Source organism: Erythranthe guttata, chromosome 10 (genome assembly GCF_056151865.1).
Source record: "Erythranthe guttata isolate IM_541 chromosome 10, IM_541, whole genome shotgun sequence".
Classification (NCBI taxonomy): domain Eukaryota; kingdom Viridiplantae; phylum Streptophyta; class Magnoliopsida; order Lamiales; family Phrymaceae; genus Erythranthe; species Erythranthe guttata.
In genome coordinates, this window is record NC_142542.1 from 13960439 (window position 1) to 13980307 (window position 19869).

The 19869-nt window shown below is 31.5% G+C and overlaps 3 protein-coding genes across 3 annotated transcripts; 1 reads left to right on the forward strand and 2 right to left on the reverse strand.

Moving 5' to 3' along the window:
* Positions 1-1465: 1465 nt before the first annotated feature.
* Positions 1466-1894, reverse strand: LOC105971529 (uncharacterized). The gene has a single exon (XM_012996383.2). The coding sequence runs from the start codon at positions 1892-1894 to the stop codon at positions 1466-1468; it is 429 nt and encodes a 142-aa protein (XP_012851837.2).
* Positions 1895-3013: 1119 nt separating this feature from the next.
* Positions 3014-6193, reverse strand: LOC105971564 (uncharacterized). Its single transcript, XM_012996417.2, has 5 exons — positions 5458-6193; positions 3967-4671; positions 3788-3867; positions 3640-3714; positions 3014-3508 (listed from the first exon to the last, which is right to left on the reverse strand). Exons 1-5 carry the CDS (start codon positions 5788-5790, stop codon positions 3292-3294), a joined length of 1410 nt encoding a protein of 469 aa, XP_012851871.2. The 5' UTR covers positions 5791-6193; the 3' UTR covers positions 3014-3291.
* A 559-nt stretch (positions 6194-6752) lies between these two features.
* On the forward strand, positions 6753-18452 carry LOC148767593 (uncharacterized). Its single transcript, XM_088824681.1, has 4 exons — positions 6753-7330; positions 8229-8357; positions 17050-17706; positions 18073-18452. Exons 2-4 carry the CDS (start codon positions 8243-8245, stop codon positions 18450-18452), a joined length of 1152 nt encoding a protein of 383 aa, XP_088680807.1. The 5' UTR covers positions 6753-7330; positions 8229-8242.
* The last annotated feature ends 1417 nt before the right edge of the window (positions 18453-19869 follow it).

Sequence of the window (19869 nt, forward strand, 5' to 3'; positions counted from 1 at the left end):
TTTTGCAGTTTCGGCCCCCCACAAATACAAAAAGATGTGCGGGTATTTTCGTCACTTCAAGATGGAATTATTATTCAATCTACTAAACTTTTTATTTATTTAAGATTATGACAAATTACAGCCACCCCTCTCCTTTTAAATATTTACTAAAAATTATGTAATTCAGTTATTTACCGAACTAAATCGTATATTCAGTTTGATAAATTAAATAATATGAAATGTTGGCGTACTGAAATTTCGGTTCGGTTTTACCGATTTAACATCCCTAAATACGAGAGAGGTTTCTTAATTTGATCATGACTCAGGGGGTTGACCGTAATTTGCCCCTAAGATTATGATTTTCTTCACAGTAAAAAGATTGAACTGCCACAGTAAAAATTGTCTTCACTAAACAATAAACAAACATCACTTTATTTTTCAAAATTTTCTTCTACAATATATTTTCTTAACATCTTTAAACATGATTTGATCGCTACAGTGTATTTTGTCTAATATCAATTTATATACAAACATTATTTTCATTCTCCAATTATTATCTCAAAACATATTTCCCCAAAATAAAATGAAAATAACTCCAAAAAAACGTATTCAAACATTGTCTATGTTTTTAGAGCAACGATTTATCAAAAACGACATAAACATTGAAACAGTGTAAATTTAAAATTCTTTAATTTATGAAGGAGCTAATTACATTTTCCTTTCCTGAGTTTGGGTAAATAAAATGAATTTCAAGTCCTCTCTTTGTTTTAAAATACGTGTCTTGTAAGGTTTTTATCGACATTAAAAAAAAACATAAATGTGATTGAATCTTAGGATTAGTTTGTCTTTGAATGTGGTGCTTCTTGTGTTTGTAAACGTTCATTTTGAGAAATATTCTAAAAACATATATAGGCAATGTCCTATTTGCTGGCTTCGAGAAACATAGGATATTGAGAATTTGCATACATTATTTAAAAGAAGAACCTCTATTAGGCATACATATTAGGATATTGAGAATTTGCAGAATTTGAGTTTGAAAGAGTGATCATCGAGATTTAGAGAGAGTTAACTGAAAAAGGCTCATATAATCGACCTACTAAGTACGATTCGGATCCCATTCGAGCCGAAATGTTGGACAAGTTCGGTTTGAAGGTAATTCATCATTTTTGTCAACAAAAAATTGAAAATGATTATGTTAATTAGAGGATATAACATTATTTCATTTGACTAAAAATATAAGATAATAAAACTATTAAACTAATTAATATACCGCTACAAGAAAAAATTGCAAAAGTGACACCTCAACTGTGACAATATCAAAAGTTGTCACGAAATGCATGGGTTTAGTGACAACATTTTTTTATCATTAATAGTTCTTTTTGTTGTCACTTAATCCTACTTTATTGTCACTATATAGAATTAGTGACATCCTATTAGTGAACCATATTTTTTTTTGTAGTTTACTGCTATAATTTAAAAGTAAATATCAAGCGCTATTTTTCTGCGATCCGGTTCTCAGAATCCGGGTCATAGCGTATGCAAGAGACATAGCAGGATTAACTCTAACCGTCTGATTGAAAGCTCTACAAACATTCATGTGAGCTTGTAGAGCTTCTTCCCGGACGATATTCCGTATACCTCCAAGCTTGTACGACTCTTCATTGATCGCTTCCGAGCATAACCCGCAAACCCATTTTCCGTAGAAACGGGCCCTTATGCTCCGAATGTAGGGCCCGGTGCAATCCTCCGATAGCCCACAACACGCGCATTCAACCTCATTGGTGACGTCATCAGCACTTTGATGAGTTGGAAACCTTAAATCCATGTACCTGAATATGCCCCTCTCTGATGAAGATGCTCCTGTCTTTTGGAACATGTCCAATGACAGTCTCCTAGTACTTCTATTTGGAACCATTTTTTATGTTGTTTTTTACTCTCTCTCTCTCTCTCTCTCTCTCTCTCTCTCTAGGTGGGATTGATTTCCAAGAACCTATGTTCATACTTATGTGTGAATATGTGGCTTTGTGGAGTGATATGATAGTGATGTGTAATAATGAAAGAAGAGAAGGGCAGTTATATATATATGGGCAAATTACGGGCATCGCTAAGGAATGGCCAAATTATGAAAAAAAACCCTCTTGTTTGGGTAATTACAGCTACCCCTCCTTTTAAATATTTTTACTTAAAATTTATATAATTCGTTTATTTACCAAATCAAATCGTATATTTAGTTCGGTAAACAACATGAATTATGAAATGTCGGCTTTACTGAGTTAATATCCCTAAAAGGGGTCACTGTAATTATCCAAACAGGAGACGGTTTTTCGTAATTTGAGCATAACTCAAGAGTGACCGTAATTTGCCATATATATATATATATATATATATATATATATATATATATATATATATATATATATATATATATATATGGTTTAGGGTTCGCTGAAAAAGTTTTAGATATTATGGTTGATTTTTTTTTATCTTATCACAGGTTGGGTAATAGATGCCATCCATATTTGTTGATGAATTAATTAATTTACAGCTGCAAAGGATAATTGCTGCACGATAATGTCAACGCCTTTTTTCTTCTGTCCACACCAAAAAAAGAAAAAATAAAAAATAAAATAATAAAGAAAAAAAGATATAGCTTTATTTGTCTATCTGTTTTTTCATGTGAATCAGATCATTTTTTCTTAAAGGTGTCGTTTTATTCATCAAATTGAAAGAATTACATCAGAACACCGTAATAGTAAAAACCGATTTACCTAAGAGGATTTCTTGCCAACATGTGAATATTTAAAATAAGTGAGGCATTTGATATAGTGAACTTCCTTGGAATCGATTGAGTACGAGTAGGCACTGAGATTCTAGATTCTGATCGAGATTTTCTTATGTTCGGCTTGAAGTTGTCAGAAGGAAGGCCAAATCGTCATTAAACAATAATTTGATTCATCGAACCATTTCAACATAGGTCACAACCGATTTTGTCCCCGTTAATGTTCATTGTATAATCCAAGATACAACTAGATAATTTTACAAAGTAATATGATACAATTATAACACAATTTGATTTAACACTATGATAAAATGGAGAGTACATATATATATATATAACTTGATCCCTATTTAATCCAAGCTAACAACTATATAATGTTCCAAAGTAATACAATTACAATACAATCCATTTTCAAAGGAAGAAAAGATACACACACACACATTAAAGAAGCATATAAGAATCCATGTTTTTCGAGTATTTCCGACATGAAAAGAAAGCCGATTCAGGTGTCGGCTTGCTCATAATTAAATATCTCACATATCGAAGAAAGGGTTGTATCTAAACCCCTTATCGATGCTACTATTAATCGATGTTCGGGCATTCCTCGACGAAGACAAATTTGCTTTTGGAGCAAAGAGATTTGGATGTGAATTTTCTTCTTCATAATCATCATCATCAAATGTTGTCCATCTTTTCGAGTTGACTTTTTCCCTAGCTAAACCCGAAGAATTTACAGAATCACCCCCCGATCTGAATTATACCAGAAAAAAAAAGAAAAAAAAAAAACGATAGAAGAATCAGAAACATGTTGGTTAAATAAATGCCTGCTTGAATTTACAGATATTATCAAAATAAACGACTGATATTATATTTCGCCTTACTTTCGAAACAACTTCTTCGAGTCAGCACTGTCTGCATCACGATGCCACGTCGAGATTTCTTCAGTTTGATCGCCTCTGAAACATCGAATTAAAAATTAAATTTAATTGCAATGATGATAAAATTTAATTGTAAATGAAAATTGCTTACGACAAATGGACATGTGCGCTTCTTTCGATGACTTCTACTTGGATATGGGGTGGCTCCTCCTTCATCTTCTCTGGTAAAACCTACACGAGAATTTCGAACAAGTTTAGCGATTAATTCATCACCGCAAATTCTTTTACATAGTCAAGAAAACGAGTAATTAGTGTTGTTAATATTTGTACCGTTGAACCATTCAGATGCAATTTCTTCTCCATTTGCTCGGTGCAACTTATACCGTCCGATTTTTCAGTAAGGGACAAAGGAGCCGTTTCATCATCGGGATTTGATTTCTTCCATTTCTTGAATCCATCAAAACCCCACGTTTTTTTCACCGATTTCGCTTTTTCTTTCTCCTCGACGTAATTACCAAAATGCCCCTCCTTTTGATCTTTCTGAAACAGAGCTCTAAACGGTTTCCTTTTACCTTTAGCACCGCCACTTTGCTCGGGTAAAGTCTCCATCATAAGAATCGACTTCGACTCACTTTCTTTCTCGTCCAAACAACGATTCCAAAACGGATTCTCACTAGAACTCATAAGCTCACTCCTCGGAAAGCTAACGGTTCTTACATTTCGATCACCCGTCCTAATATTACTATTATTATCCTCCTTCAACTTTCCGTTTTTATCAGGTGTAACAAAACCGGAAACGGATGAAGTCCCGTTTAATTTCTTTGTCGGAGACCCTTCTTTAATTTTATTCTTTGGTGTTGTGACCGAAGATTTATTACTTTCCTTCAAATCAATAACGGACCACTCTTGCTTTTTCGGCTCAACTATAAAATCCCTTTCCTTAATTTCCGCACCTTGATCTGCTAACTTTTGTAACAAAGGCATCTTTGATCGATGGTACTCATCGTCCGATATGCATTTTGCGTACAGTAATTCCTGTAATACGATAATATGCTAAATCAAATCATACTACTTACAAAATTTACCATATAATTAGATACAAGTACAACAAGATCCCATCTTTATGATAGTAAACAGCTTGATCAATAATTTTTTAGTTCTTTCTCTACAAGATAACAATGCACGACAAATAGCGCAAAACCTAATTGTCACGATAAACTAATTTAATTGGCACAAAATTCAACCAAAAAAAAATGAAGTTGATGTGAGAATGTATACTTAAACAAATAATAAAACATCTAAAAGTACATTTTTTCACATAATACCTCTTACAAATTAAGAGTCTTCTACCTAGGGGTGGAAATTGGAACGGAATTTCCGATATCCGCCGATTCCGATCCGAAATTTTATAATTTTGGAACAATATTTTTCATTCCGATTTCCCATCCGATTTAAGTTCCGAAAATAATTCCAATTTTTTTTTTTTTTCCGAAAAAACCAATATTAATATGTATTTCATATTTAAGGTGACCAAAAATTGGAAATTTACAAATTCCGCCCATTCCAATCCGAAATTCTCCAATTTTGGAACAAGTTTTTTCGTTCCAATTCCTGAAATTCCGATTTCAGATTTTTTCCATGTTTTTTGGAACGGAATTTTTCGGAAAGGGCTAATTCCGATCGGATCGGTCCGATTTACACCCCTACTTGTACCATACAAATCAAATGTTGAATCAAAATAAATAATACACGAGCACCCAATTTCGGCAATAAATGAAATTCAAAGTATTGTGACCAAATCATAATAACGATTCGACATACCTGCAAGAAGATGAGCTTATCTCTCAAAATTACGGGGGGCTCGTAATCGACGGACATTGAAATTAGGGTTTCGAGAAGATGGATTCTGAAAGTGGAAACCTCGTTCTGGTGAAGAATTCCCTCTTTGCAGAGGCCCATCAAATTAAGTATCTGGTGGTACGATTCCTGCTGCCATTTCAGATTGTCGGACTGCAGCTTCGAGAGCTGCTGCTCCGCCGCCGCAATCGCCGGCAGCCGCTTCTTCTTGAACGAAAACGGGAGGATGTTCTTGCACATCGAGCTGATCGAATCGTGCAGCGACGTGTAGTATGTCGGTGTGTACGAGTACGCCATTTTCTTTCTAATTCAGCTCTGTTTTCTGGGATTTGCAACTGCGTGTGTGTGTGTTTTTTTAGAGGATTTTTTAAAGTTGAATTCTTGTACAGTTCGATGAGTAGAGGCTGTGCTGTAAGAAGAAGAAGAAGGTGGTTTTGAATTATGGGTGTCTTGTTGAACGGTAAGATCATGGAACTAGCCGTTGGGTTTTAAACGTTGCTTTTCCTTGAAACGACGACGTGTCGAGTTTTTATTGGTTTCTGTTTGTGGTGGCGTAATGGGCCGACCGGAAGTAGGATTCGTATTTGGGCAAAAAGTTGACTTATGGGCTCATAATTTGGTGGATGATGAGTATGTATTTGTATTAAACCAAAATGAGTTTTTTAGTCCTCTAAGTTTAGCGGTTGAGAGATTTAGTCTATTATGTTTTAAATTCCGAATTTTAGTCATTTAAATTATAAATTATGAAAGTCTTAGGTGGTGTTTGCAAATGTTTTTTGAAAGTGATTATGCGGTTTTTTTTTCTCATAATCTGTTTCTAGGTGTTTGCAAAATCAACTTTTGCTTTTGCTTCTTTTCAAATAATCTGCGTTAAGCTATTTTTTTAAAAGCAGATCTAACCCTGCTTTTTCAGTTTTAGTTCATTTTTCGAAATATTTGCAAACACCCCAAACTTTTAGAAATAAACACTTAAAACTAACTTAAATCACAATCACTAACTTCTGCTTTTAAATAATCATTTGCAAACACCACCTTAGTCAATGTTTTGAAAATCGGACCGAACATCGACTCGGCAAAGCTACCGGGTCGCGATTGGACCGGTTCAACCGGGGTCCAACCGGGTTTCTTATTTTTTTTATTAATTTAATACCTCAAATATAATATATTTTATATTTTTATATTTCCTTCCCACTTTCATCACTTTATTATCTTACATACCCCACTTTTATCATAAAAAATAGTTTAAAATTATTAATTTCTCCACACTCCTCTCTCTCTCTACTCTCCCACTCTCTCTCTCTCTCTCTCTCTCTCTCTCTCTCTCTTCTTTCTTCTTCCTCCGTCTTCACAGATCCCCCATCCCCTTCTTCTTTTCTTCTCTTCTTCATTGTTGTTTATTCTTAATTATCCTCATTTCCACCCAGATATATTCTCTATTTCCTCAACGTATTTTTTCATCATTTTCACTCACCTTCTTCGTTTTTGTTTCTTCGGTGGAAAGCTATGGCGGCCACCACTTGGATTGGGTCACATACTACCCAGATCCGTTCACCAACAAACTTTTCCGACAAGATTCAATCACCAACGACCACCATTGACGAAGATCCGACCATGAATTTTTTTTAGCTGAAAACCGGTTTTCGGCCTGGGTTCCGGTTTAACCGGTTTTTACCGGTCGAACCGGGATTTTGGCAGTTGAACCAGGTTTTTGGGCTTTTCGGGTTTTCACAACTAACCGGACCGGACATGGCAGCGGTTCGCGGTTGAATCGGTCGGACCGGCCGGTCCGATCCGGTTTTCAAAACATTGGTTTTAGCCCTATGACTTGCTACAACAGGTAATTCAATAGTTTCTTGATATTTAATTTAAAAAAATAAATAAATAAAATATAAAGTAGATGATGTGGATGATGAGTTAGATAATTTTGATGGGAAATCCAATTCTCAATGTCAACGAAACCAAAATGGGAAAAATTAACATTTTAATTTATATATTTAAGAATATAATTTATTGTTTTTTTTTGGTTAATTCGTAAATGTCTGTTCGTTTTTTGTAAACTAATTATGATTGTGCATATCATTTAACTTTACAACATATTTTAGTTTGAAAATCTTAGAATTTTTTTTCTTCGTATTTTTGTTACATTTGATATATGGTTCACTTTCATTTTGACCACTTAATAGTTAGTACATATTTGTCAAAATTAAATATTTAGATAAATACGAAAATAATTACTATTTCTCTATTAACTATGAAATAATAATTAACAAATTTGTTACTAAACAAATGCTTATTTCTTCCATACAATAAAAATCAAAATGTTGGTATATTTTATTTTATGGGACGATAATTTTCTCGAGCTTTTCTTTATTGCAAACTATAACAAAAGTAAATATATAAATGAAAATGTTAGGGGATGTTTGGTTATGTTTCCAATGAGAATTTTTAGTTTCCAAAATTTCTGATGGAAAAAATAGATGTATTGGTTTTTGTGTAGAAAATGGGAATATGTTTGGATGAAGAGGAATTTTTAGTTTTATGTAGGTGTAGAAATAGAAATATGTCTGGTTGTGGTGAATTTTCTCTACGAAATCACGTGCAATAGTAGAATATGATGATGATTATTATTGTTATTGTTATTGTTATTGTTATGATGATGATGATGATGATGATGATGATAATGATTATTCTTATTCTTATTCTTATTCTTATTCTTATTCATTCTAATTCTGAAGAAGAAGGAGTACCTATGGAAGGGCTTGAAGCCCTGGAAAATGAGAGTAGCTCTTCTGATAGTGAAGACTGTGAGCCTTGTAAAAATGGTTTATCCTGTGAGAAGGAAGATAGCTCCGACCCAGAAGAAGGTAATAACCTTTATCAAATTATTTCACAATTTAGAGAAATTAATGTTTTTAATAATGATAATATCATAGAGATTTTAAGATCTGTTAAAGATCCTGAAATTCGATAAAAAAATCTTGATATTTTAGGAGAAAAAGATCCTCCAAGCAAACTTGATGATTTTGTTCAAAAATCTTCTGATCCATATACTATGGCAGAAGTAAAAAGAATACTAAAGCAAAAGCAAGTTAATAAAACCCCAACCAATGCTAATGATTTAGTAATTGAGATTTCTAATCTCAAAAATGAGATCAAAAGTTTGAAAAGTTTTAATGAAAACCTTGAAGAAAGGGTTTTCAAATTGGAAATTTTTAATAAAGGAAAACAACCCCTTATTAATTTTGATTACCAAAATACTCTTCCTGAGGATGATAGTTTCTTAGGCACTTTACAAATGGTAACTTCTCAGAAATGGTTTATAAAAATCTCTCTTCTTATTGATCATGATTATAAAAAAGATTTTATAGCAATTGTTGATAGTGGTGCAGATTTAAATTGCATACAGGAAGAAATCATTTTTACAAAATACTTTCATAAAACAACTCATTCTTTAAGTTCTGCAAATGGTCAGAAAATGGAAATTAATTTTAAGATTCCATAATCGTTTATTTGCAAGAATAAAGTTTGCATTGCTACTAGTTTTTTACTGGTAAAAAATATCACTAACCAAGTTATACTAGGAACCCTTTTTTTTAAAGAAAATCTTTCCACTAAAAAGAATTGATGAGCAAGGTTTCATAGGAACCTTTGATGGCAAATAAATTATTTTCCATTTCATTATGGAACCATTCACTAGAATTCTTCATCAAATAAAAGATTCTTTTATAAAGAATAAAGAAAACCAAATTAATTTTCTTAAACAAGAGATAAGTATTTTAAATGTTGATGAAACTCTTCAAAATCCTAAGTTACAGGATAAGATAAAACTTCTTAATAATAAGTTTTCTTTACAAATCTGTAATGATCATCCATATGCTTTTTGGGATAGGAAAAAACATATTGTCTTACTTCCTTATGAGGATAATTTTGATGAGAAAAAAATCCCTACTAAGGCCAGACCTTGTCAAATGAATAAGGATTATCTTGAGCTATGCAAAAAAGAGATTGAAACTTTGCAGAATAAAGGGTTAATAAGACCCTCTAAATCTCCATGGTCTTGCACAACTTTCTAGGTTAATAAACATGCTGAGCAAGAAAGAGGTGTTCCTAGGTTAGTCATTAACTATAAACCTTTGAATACTGCTTCAAAATGGATTAAATACCCGATCCCTAATAAGAAGGATTTACTTGATAGGCTTCATGATGCGTCGATTTTTTCAAAATTTGATTTAAAATTTGGATATTGGCAAATCCAAATTCATGAAAAAGATGTTTATAAAACAGCTTTTAATGTTCCATTTGGTCAATATGAATGGAAAGTTATGCCTTTTGGTCTGAAGAATGTTCCTTCAGAATTTCAAAATATTATGAATGATATTTTTAAGGGTAAATTACAAACACCCCCCTGAGGTATGGTCAAATTACAAAAACACCCCTCTTGTTTGGATAATTACATCCACCCCCCTCAACTCCTCAAATTTAGTGGAATTTTCGAGATTATATGTAATATTATCACTTTTGTACCCGTTTTATCCCATTCAAACTCTACATTATGAAGCAAGATGATCATAATATGTGATTTTTAGCTTGTATATATCAGTTTGTGGTGCATCGAAAACTGTATTTTTTACGCAAAACGAGTACAAACTAGAACACATTTCACGGAATCTAGATGACTATGTTGAATTTGGCACCATAAAGGTGGAGGTCTAAGAAAAAATCATAGTTGATGGGGGTAGATGTAATTATCCAAACAAGAGGGGGGTTTTTGTATTTTGATCATACCTCAGGGGGGTGTTTGTAATTTACCCTATTTTTAATCATTATAGTGATTTTATCATTGTTTATATCGATGATATTTTGGTGTTTTCTAAAAATATTGAAACACATTTTAAACACTTGGATATTTTCAAGAAAATTGTTACTCAAAACGGTTTAGTTATATCTAAACCTAAAATGCAACTTTTTCAAAAACAAGTTAGATTTCTTGGTCATAATATTGAAAAAAGGAAAATTATCCCTATTAATAGAAGTATTGAATTTGGCTCTAAATTCCCTGACTGATAAAACTCAGCTTCAAAGATTCTTAGGTAGTTTAAATTATATATCCTCTATATTAAAAATCTTGCTCATGATACTGCTATCCTATATGATAGACTTAAGAAAAATCCAAAACCTTGGACAGAGAATCATACCCAGACTGTTCAAAAAATTAAGAACAAAGTCAATAATCTTCCTTGTCTCATGATAGCTAACCCAAATTGGGAAAAAAATATTGAGAATGAAGCCTCATAAATAGGTTACAGAAGTATCCTTAAACAGGTTTCTCCAAATGATAAACAAGAATATCTTGTTAGATTCCATTCAGGAAAATGGAATAATAGTCAGAAGAATTATGCTACTATAGCTAAAGAAATTTTAGTTATTCTTAAGTGTGTTTTAAAATTCCAAGATGATTTATATAATCAGAAATTTATAATTAAGACTGATTGTCAAGCAGCAAAATATATGTTTAAAAAAGATTTTAAACATGATGTTTCCAAACAAATGTTTGCAAGGTGGCAAGCCCAATTAGCCCATTTTGATTTTGATATAATTTATAAAAAAAGAACTGAAAATATTTTCCTGACTTTTTAACCCGTGAATATTTACAATGATGAATGACTTTGATCAAAGATTGCTAACCAGGATACATTCTTATGGAATGTCTATTTACAGGAAGCGAGATAATATTCTCGAAAGGCTTGATTGGCAAATGGACTAGTCCAGATATTACTTCTTAATAAATAGCTAATTGCTTGATCATTTTATATTTCCAGGATGAGCCACCCCGGACGTGGAAATTCCTCTTATAGAGGAAGATGAGGAAGAAGAATTGGCCAACATAGGAATCAAAGGCTCATAGCCGAGAATATTGCCAATATTACATCATCCTCTTGAAGTAATACTTTAAAATGAGGAGATGAACTTTTATTTAAAGAGTTTATGGAATTCAAAGCAAGGCATGCCAAAACAACCCTACTTATGGTAATGTTGTCTTGGAGGATGAGGTAGAATCTGATGATTTTCCCTATGAGCAGAATACATGCAAAGAGGTAATATTACTCCTAGAAGATAAAGATCTTCGATGGAAAGGTGAAATATGGCACCTTATGAATCGATATCTTAATACAACATCATTTACTGCTGGTTCATACAAACAACGAACTAATTATGAAAATATTCTAAAAGCTACTAGCTCCTGTGACTTTTCACACTTTTATCTAGGGAAAAATACACAAGCTTATAGCTTTAGCAAAGTAATCATTAAGCAGATAATATCTGCAGAAGAATGGGGGTTAAGTACCCTAGGAGCAAAGAATATTTCAGACCTGACCAAAAAATCCAGGTTAAGTACAATTATTGGGATTATATCGAAGCATTTAATAAAGCTTTTTTTATATGAGAACCCAATAAGAAAACATACTTGGTTCCTCAAAATTTGTCCTAATGTTTATAAGAAGGATATTCCAAATTGGTTATACCAATGGTGGCTATCTTTTGGCCCAACTGTAAAAATTTTACCAGAACCCTATAAAGGTCTCTATACAGAATGAGTGAAAATTTCACCAACTCTTATTGAAGCTGGCTGAACACACTAATAAGTGGATTGAGGGAATGCATTTTTTACACATCTTTATTGAGTTTGGTATTCCATGGATCTGGAAATGGGAACCAGAGTTGGGTCATACCCCACAAAATATACCTTGTATAAAAATGGCAGCTTACACCAAATTTTGGAAAATAATGCTCAGGAAAAATGAGCATGGTGTCATTGAAGGACAAGAGACTATTGATAAGATTCTGGATCATATCCAACAATATAAAGAACAAATCCAGTTGAAGCAACAAAGGGAAGCCCCCAGCCCGTTTCAACATCTCTCAAGGATATTAAATTTCCACAAAGGACAAATGACTGATAAGGAATTAATTGCTTCTTACATGGAAGAAGTCAAAAAAGACTTGGTAAGAAATTTTGGAATTGAATATCATTCCGACACTTCCATGGCCACCTCTTCACATGATGATGAAGAATACTGCCATCCTGGTGAATCACAAGATCCATATGGAAACGAATCAGATATTTCAATTGATGATATCATCAATAATGTGAAACAATCCATTACAGAACAAATTCAAAGTTCCACTACAGCTAAAGGAAAAGAGAGAATGGAGAAATAATTGAGTTCGGGTCCCTACCACCTTTCATAATGGTTTAGGGAATCTTCTTTTTCAAAAAAACGACACTTTAATAAAGCAAATACTTTTATAAAACAATGTATAATTTTGTCCTCTTTGGTTTGTTGTTTTTACTTTTTTGATTCCTCCCCTCTCTATTTAAGAGAGCTCTTTTCTTGTTTTGAAGGGGCAGAAGTTTAGATTTTCAGAATTCTCTCAATAAATTTTCTTTGTAAATTTCCGGAGCAGTTTAAAGTTTTATGTATCATACTTGTGGGCTCTTAAGTAAGTTCTTACTCTTCTTTTTAATTCTTGTTTTGTATTTAAAATTTTATTTTATGTATCGCCGCCTATATGGCCGGCTAAGTTCTGTTGAATAATATCATGATACTAAGATCTGATAGCATGGCATACTTAAAATAAAAAAAATAAAAAAATATTATTATTATTATTATTATTACTACTTCGACAATAAAAATTCTACAATAAATAATAATAATAATAATAATAATAATAATAATAATAATAATAATAATAATAATAATAATAATAATAATAATAATAATAATAATAATAACTTTATTAATAACTTTATTAATAACTTTATTAATAATAACTTTATTAATTTTATCTTGTAAAAAACTCTGCTTCTCAACTTGAAAATTTTATAGAAGAAAAATTTAAAGCCTTTAACATTTCTGCTTTAAATGATGATACAAATAATATTGATAAGATTAATAAAATGAAATGGGCTAATAAGCCTACTCATAATAAATATTATTATAACAGACCAACTCCTTTAGATGTTCTTCATGAAGAACAAGAATATATTATTTCAAATAGTTATAATGGAAAAGTATTTATGAATGGAATGTTGATGGAAATACTGAAAAGCATATTTTTACCCTTGCACATCGTATGCTCATGTATAGTACTGTTTGCAAAACTGCTAATAATACTGACAAAAATATTGCCAAAATGATTATAGCTGGTTTTACTGGCCAGCTTAAAGGATGGTGGGATAATTATTTAAGTCTCAACCAAAAAAATGATATTTTAGGATCCATTAAAAATGAAAATGGTAGTCAAGTAGAAAATGATGTGTATTCTCTGATAACTACTATGATTGAACATTTTAAAGGAAGATATATTGATAATAGTGATACTATACGTACCCTTCTTAGTTATCTAAGATGTAAAACTCTAACTGAGTTTAGATGGTATAAAGATACTTTTCTTTCTAGAATCTTTGAGTTACCAGAATGTAATTCTGGTCATTGGAAACCAAAGTTCATTGATGGCTTACCAAGCCTTTTCGCTAAAAGAATTAAGAAAATTCTTAGAAAAGATAATTTATCTATCCTCTATGATACATATACATATGGAAATCTCATAAGCATATGCATTCAAGAAGGATTATCCCTATGTAATGATTTAAAATTAAATCAACAAATTAAGACTCAAAATCGTCTTGAAAAAAGACAACTTGGTCAATTTTGCAACCAATTTGGTATGGATATACCAAAAATAAATCATAAGGAATTCTCTTTCCAAAAGAGAGAGAGAGATCCTAAACACAAATTTAAGAAAAGAAGAGAATATAAAAACAAAGAAAGAGAAAGATATCCTTTTAAAATGAATAAAAATTCTAAAAGAATCTCTTCTTTAATATGTCACAAATGTGGCAAACCAGACCATTATGCTAATCAATGCTGGGCCAAAGAGAAAATAAAAAATCTTGATATCAATGATGACATAAAGGAAAAAATTTATAATATTATATTCTATAATTCTCAGTCAGACGATAATTCTGAAACAAACTATAAATCTAATTTCTCTGAAAGCTCTAATAAAAAAATGAACAATGACTCTATCTTCTCAGAGGAAGAATGTGAAAATTGTAAACAAGGAAAATCTTGTATTAATCATATTAATAACACCAATGATATTAATAACACCAATGATAACAATGATGAATTTTATAGACTCATGTCACAATTTAAAGATTTAAATATAAATGTTCTCACTGATAACAATATTTTAGAATTCCTAAAAAGAATAAAATATCCAAATTTAAGAACAAGTATTATTGATCAGATGGAAGATATACCTTCTACTTCTAAAGAAGCAGAAGATAATTATGTTCCTTCAAATCAATCTTATTCTATGGCAGAAGTTAATAAGCTTTTGAAAAATAAATAGAGTAATCATAATACTGTTACTATACAAGATTTATCATATGAAATTAATAATTTGAAAAACGATATTAAAGTACTCAAAAGAGAAAATTCTCTCATTAATAATCGTATCTCTGACATTGAAAAAGGAAAAAATATTATTCAGGAAAATTTTGAGGAAATATCCTTAGAAAAAAATCATCTTTCCACAATTACTATGATTATATCTCAGAAATGGTATACTAAAATTATCCTTCTTATAGATAATACCTATAAAAGAGAATTTATTGCCATGATTGATAGTGGTGCTGATTTGAATGTTATACAAGAAGGTCTTATCCCTACAAAATATTTTCATAAAACTTCTCATTCCCTGTCACATGCTGGTGGAAAACCTCTAAGTATAAATTATAAACTTCCTAAAGTCTATATTTGTAAGGATAAAAATTGTATTACTTCCAGCATTCTTTTAGCCAAAGACATTTCTAGCCAACTCATTCTTGGTCTACCATTTTTACATCATATATATCCTTTGACCTCTGTTAATTCAAAAGGTCTCACAGGTACTTTTGAAGGAAAACCTATAGTTTTTGAGTTTATAACAAAACCTAAACAAAGAGTTCTAAATGAACTACAAGAGCATATTGACAGAAAAGAATTCCATAATAATTCTTTTAAAGAAGAAATTAGTTTTTTATCTATTGATGAAAAACTTAAAAATCCCAAATTACAGGATAAGATTAAAATTATCCATAATAATTTCTCTGTTGAAATATGTAATGACTTTCCAAATGCTTTTTGGGAAAGAAAGAAACATATTGTTTCCCTTCCCTACGAAGAAAATTTTAAAGAAGAAAATATTCCTACCAAGGCTAGACCTTGTCAAATGAATTCTGAATATTTGGAGTTATATAAAAAGGAGATAAAATCCCTTCTTGACAAAAAACTTATTTCTCCCTCTCAGTCCTCATGGTCTTGTACTGCTTTCTATGTTAATAAACATTCTGAACAAGAAAGAGGTGTTCCTAGACTTGTTATTAATTATAAACCCCTTAATAAAGTTTTAAAATGGATTAGACATCATATCCCTAACAAAAAGGATCTTCTGGACAGGCTTGTCCATGCCCTAATTTTCTCTAAGTTTGATTTAAAATCTGGATTTTGGCAAATACAGATTGATAAATCTGACAGATATAAGACCGCTTTTAATGTTCCTATTGGACATTATGAGTGGAATGTTATGCCTTTTGGATTAAAAAACGCCCCTTCAGAATTTCAACAAATTATGAATGACATTTTTACCCCCTATAGTGATTTTATTATCGTCTATATAGACGATGTTCTTGTCTATTCTAAAGACATTGAAAATCATTTTAAACATCTAGATCGTTTCAAAAAGATTGTTATACAAAATGGTCTTGTCATTTCAAAACCTAAGATGGTTCTATTCCAAACAAGCATTTAATTTCTCGGTCATAACATTGAAAAGGGAAATATTATTCCTATCCAAAGAAGCATTGAATTTGCATCGAAATTCCCTGATATTATTACTGATAAAACCCAATTACAAAGATTCTTAGGAAGTCTGAATTATATTTCCCCTTATATTGAGAATCTCAATAAAGACTCTTCTATTATTTATGATAGGTTAAAGAAAAATTCTTTACCTTGGTCTGATAAACATACTGAGGCAATTAGGAAAATCAAAGAAAAGGTTAAAAATCTCCCCTGCTTAATGATTGCTAATCCCCAATGGGAAAAAATTATTGAAACCGATGCTTCTGATATTGGATTTGGAGGAATCCTCAAACAAATTAATCCCCAAAATAAACAAGAATATTTTGTTAGATTTTATTCTGGTAAATGGAATAATGCACAAAAGAATTATTCTACTGTTGTAAAAGAAATTCTTGCCATTGTTAGAAGTGTTCTTAAATTTCAGGATGATTTATATAATCAGAAATTTATTATTAAAACAGATTGTCAGTCTGCAAGATTCATGTTTATAAAAGATTTTAAACATGATGTATCGAAACAAATGTTTGCCAGATGGCAAGCTCATTTAGCACCTTTCGATTTTCAAATTATTTATAAACGAGGGGAAGAAAATCATCTTCCTGACTTCTTAACTCGTGAATACCTGACATGTCTAAATCTTCAGGAATGAGTACACCTGGACGTGGTTATCTTTCCTCTTATAGAGGAAGAGATGGTAGGGGAAAACCCCCTAATCTAAATTACGATGGAAGAAATGATACCTCCAACACTATACTTCAGCATGGGAAAAATAACCTTATAGCTCAAAGCTTTTCTGGAAGTAATACTTCTAGTAATCCAAAAGATCCACTTCATGATGAGTTTCAAGAATTCTTGAAACAAAAACAGCAGAAAGAAGGTAATAGCCCTGAGTCAAGTTCACATGCATCGTATGCCAATATTGCAAAAGATGATGATGATTCACATCTTTACATTGAAAATCTTAATAAGGAAATCATTCTTCTCATAGAAGAAAAGGACTCACAATGGGCAGATAACCCATGGATAATCATGGAAAGATATTTAAGTAATAACTCTTTGTCATATGGTTCATATAAACCAAGAGGATTCTATGAAAATATCCTCGTTCATATGAAGAGTGTTGAGATCAACCATTTTTCTTCAGGAAATGAAAAGGATAAAGGAAATCATAGTTTTTCCAAAATCATTATTAAAAAGATTATATCTTTTGAAGAATGGGGAATTTCTCCCTTAAATGAGAAAGAAATGTTCTCCCAAAATAATATAAATTTTAAATTCAACTACTTTGATTACATAGAAAGTTTTTATAAAACTTTTTACTTTGAAAACAAAAAACAAAGACATTCTTGGTTTATTAAGATATGTGAAAATATTTTTCACAAACCAATCCCTACTTGGTTTTTTTCTTGGTGGAGAATTTGCGGACCATCAACAAACATTTTGCCTGAAAAATTCAGCAGCCTTATGAAAGAATGGGTAGCCATTTCTCCCAGCATTCAAAATAAAGAGAAATATATTGAAGGGAAAACTTCCTGCATATTTTTTATTGAATTTGGTATTCCATGGATCTGGAAGTGGAAACCAACTTTTGGTTATACCAACTACGGTGCTCCATGCTTATGGAGAATTGGTATGTTTAAATTCTGGGGAAAACTCATGCGCCTAGATACAAAAACAGGAGAGATATTTGGATCCGAAACCATTGAAAAAATAAAAGAAAAAATCAACATTTACAGAAATGATCTAGAAAAACGAGAGGAAGATGAGAATATTAGTCCTTTCAAACTCTTTGCTCAGAAATATTCTGAGATCTATCCAAGGGAAAAAATCATTGATATTTTCCTCGAGCAAATGAAGAATGATATATCTAAACAGATTAGAAGTTCAGAATCAGATGCTTCCATGAACTCCGATTCAAGTTTTACCAAATCAAATAATCCTATGCAAGAAGCGCAAGACCCGGATGATGATATTGATGATGATATTGAAGACCTCCCAGACATTGATAATGCATTTGAAAAGTTCAAAGAGTCTCTCTTGAAGTAATGAAGGAGACGACAAAAATTAAAAGTATGAGAATTATTGTCCTTCATAATGGGCAAATTGCTAATCACCTTTTTGACTTATGGGTCATTTCTTTGTTGTGGTAATTGTTCACCTTTTTGACTTCTAAGTCATTTGTTTGGTGAAATATCACCTTTAGTTTTATTTTCTATTTTGAAATCCGGGGTTTCATGTCCGTGATTTCTCTACTTATTGGCATGTTTTTTCATTTCGGAAAGGCATCCAGTTTTTCTGCCTTTTCTCCTCTCTCCCAAACCACTCTTTCCTCTGTAAAAGCCTTGTGTTTTATAAATAAAAGCTTGCTGCTGGTTTTCTATGTCCTTGTAAGTATTTTAATTTTCTGTATTTAAATTTTGTTATTACTTCATTTTCAGTTTTTGCCGCCTATATGGTCAGCTAGATTGTATATGTGCTAGATCATGGCTTGACTAAATATAGTTTCTACTAACATGGTAATAATGTCATTTTAAATTCAAAATTTTTTAAGTCATGTTGAAGCTTGAATGAATCAGTTTGGTTAAATATACTTCGTGCCCTTTGTCCTTGTTGCCATCATGTCCAGGAGCGACGCATGCGTTGTTGGGACTTTTCTGGGTTTTTCTTGTATATTTAAGCAACTGATTTGCTTTTCATTGCTTTTGACAAACTTATAATTTCTGGGTTTTTAAATGGTATCAGAGCCATGGGAGCAAATATTATATTTAGAATATAGTTCTTGATCTGGCACATATATTAAAATATTCTTATGAATATTTTTGGAATGAAAAATACTGTTAAAAACAGTATAATTGAAGATTATGACATTTCAGATAACCAGGATCTACTTAATAAGTGGACTATCCCTAAAATCGAACCAAAATTGGTTTACACATTAGGAACCTTTGAAAAAATAGGTTTTTAACAAATTGTTAAAACGACTGAATCATCAGTTCCTCTTCATGATGAAGAAATGGTTATAAGACTACTTAATAAAAGTGACTTAATTCCTTTTAAATTCCATAAATTTCTTCATATAGGATGTGTTCAAATTGCCTTCAGACCATTAACTCTTGAAGGATTACCTGAAAGTTTCCTTAGAGATGGCAGGAATCTAAATTGGAAACAATCCCTTATGGGAATTATACAATCCAGTCTGGCACATGGCCCAGTCTACTTTGATGTTTATCCTAATCTTTCTTCATATCTTTCAGATGTAAACATCTTAGATGCTTTGACTTTAAATGTTAAAACACATGGGTATAATTATATACAAGGAACATAAGTCATATGCATTTGTTATAGAATTTATTATAAACCTCTTTTTACTTTAAATCCTATGTGTAAAAGAGTTGATAAAAATTCCAATGAAACTATTCTAATAGAAACCAATTTCAATAAATCTAAGATTACAACTCGAAGA

Excerpts from the sequence above, each read along its gene's own strand:
- LOC105971529 (XM_012996383.2), bottom strand. The coding sequence starts at position 1,894 with ATGGTTCCAAATAGAAGTACTAGGAGACTGTCATTGGACATGTTCCAA.
- LOC105971564 (XM_012996417.2), bottom strand. The coding sequence starts at position 5,790 with ATGGCGTACTCGTACACACCGACATACTACACGTCGCTGCACGATTCG. Across the intron at positions 3,868-3,966 it reads TGCATCTGAATGGTTCAACG|GTTTTACCAGAGAAGATGAA; the intron begins GTACAAATATTA and ends ATTCTCGTGTAG. Across the intron at positions 3,509-3,639 it reads TCGAAGAAGTTGTTTCGAAA|ATCGGGGGGTGATTCTGTAA; the intron begins GTAAGGCGAAAT and ends GGTATAATTCAG.
- LOC148767593 (XM_088824681.1), top strand. The coding sequence starts at position 8,243 with ATGGAAGGGCTTGAAGCCCTGGAAAATGAGAGTAGCTCTTCTGATAGT. Across the intron at positions 8,358-17,049 it reads TAGCTCCGACCCAGAAGAAG|GAATGAGTACACCTGGACGT; the intron begins GTAATAACCTTT and ends CTAAATCTTCAG. Across the intron at positions 17,707-18,072 it reads CTACTTTGATTACATAGAAA|ATACAAAAACAGGAGAGATA; the intron begins GTTTTTATAAAA and ends TCATGCGCCTAG.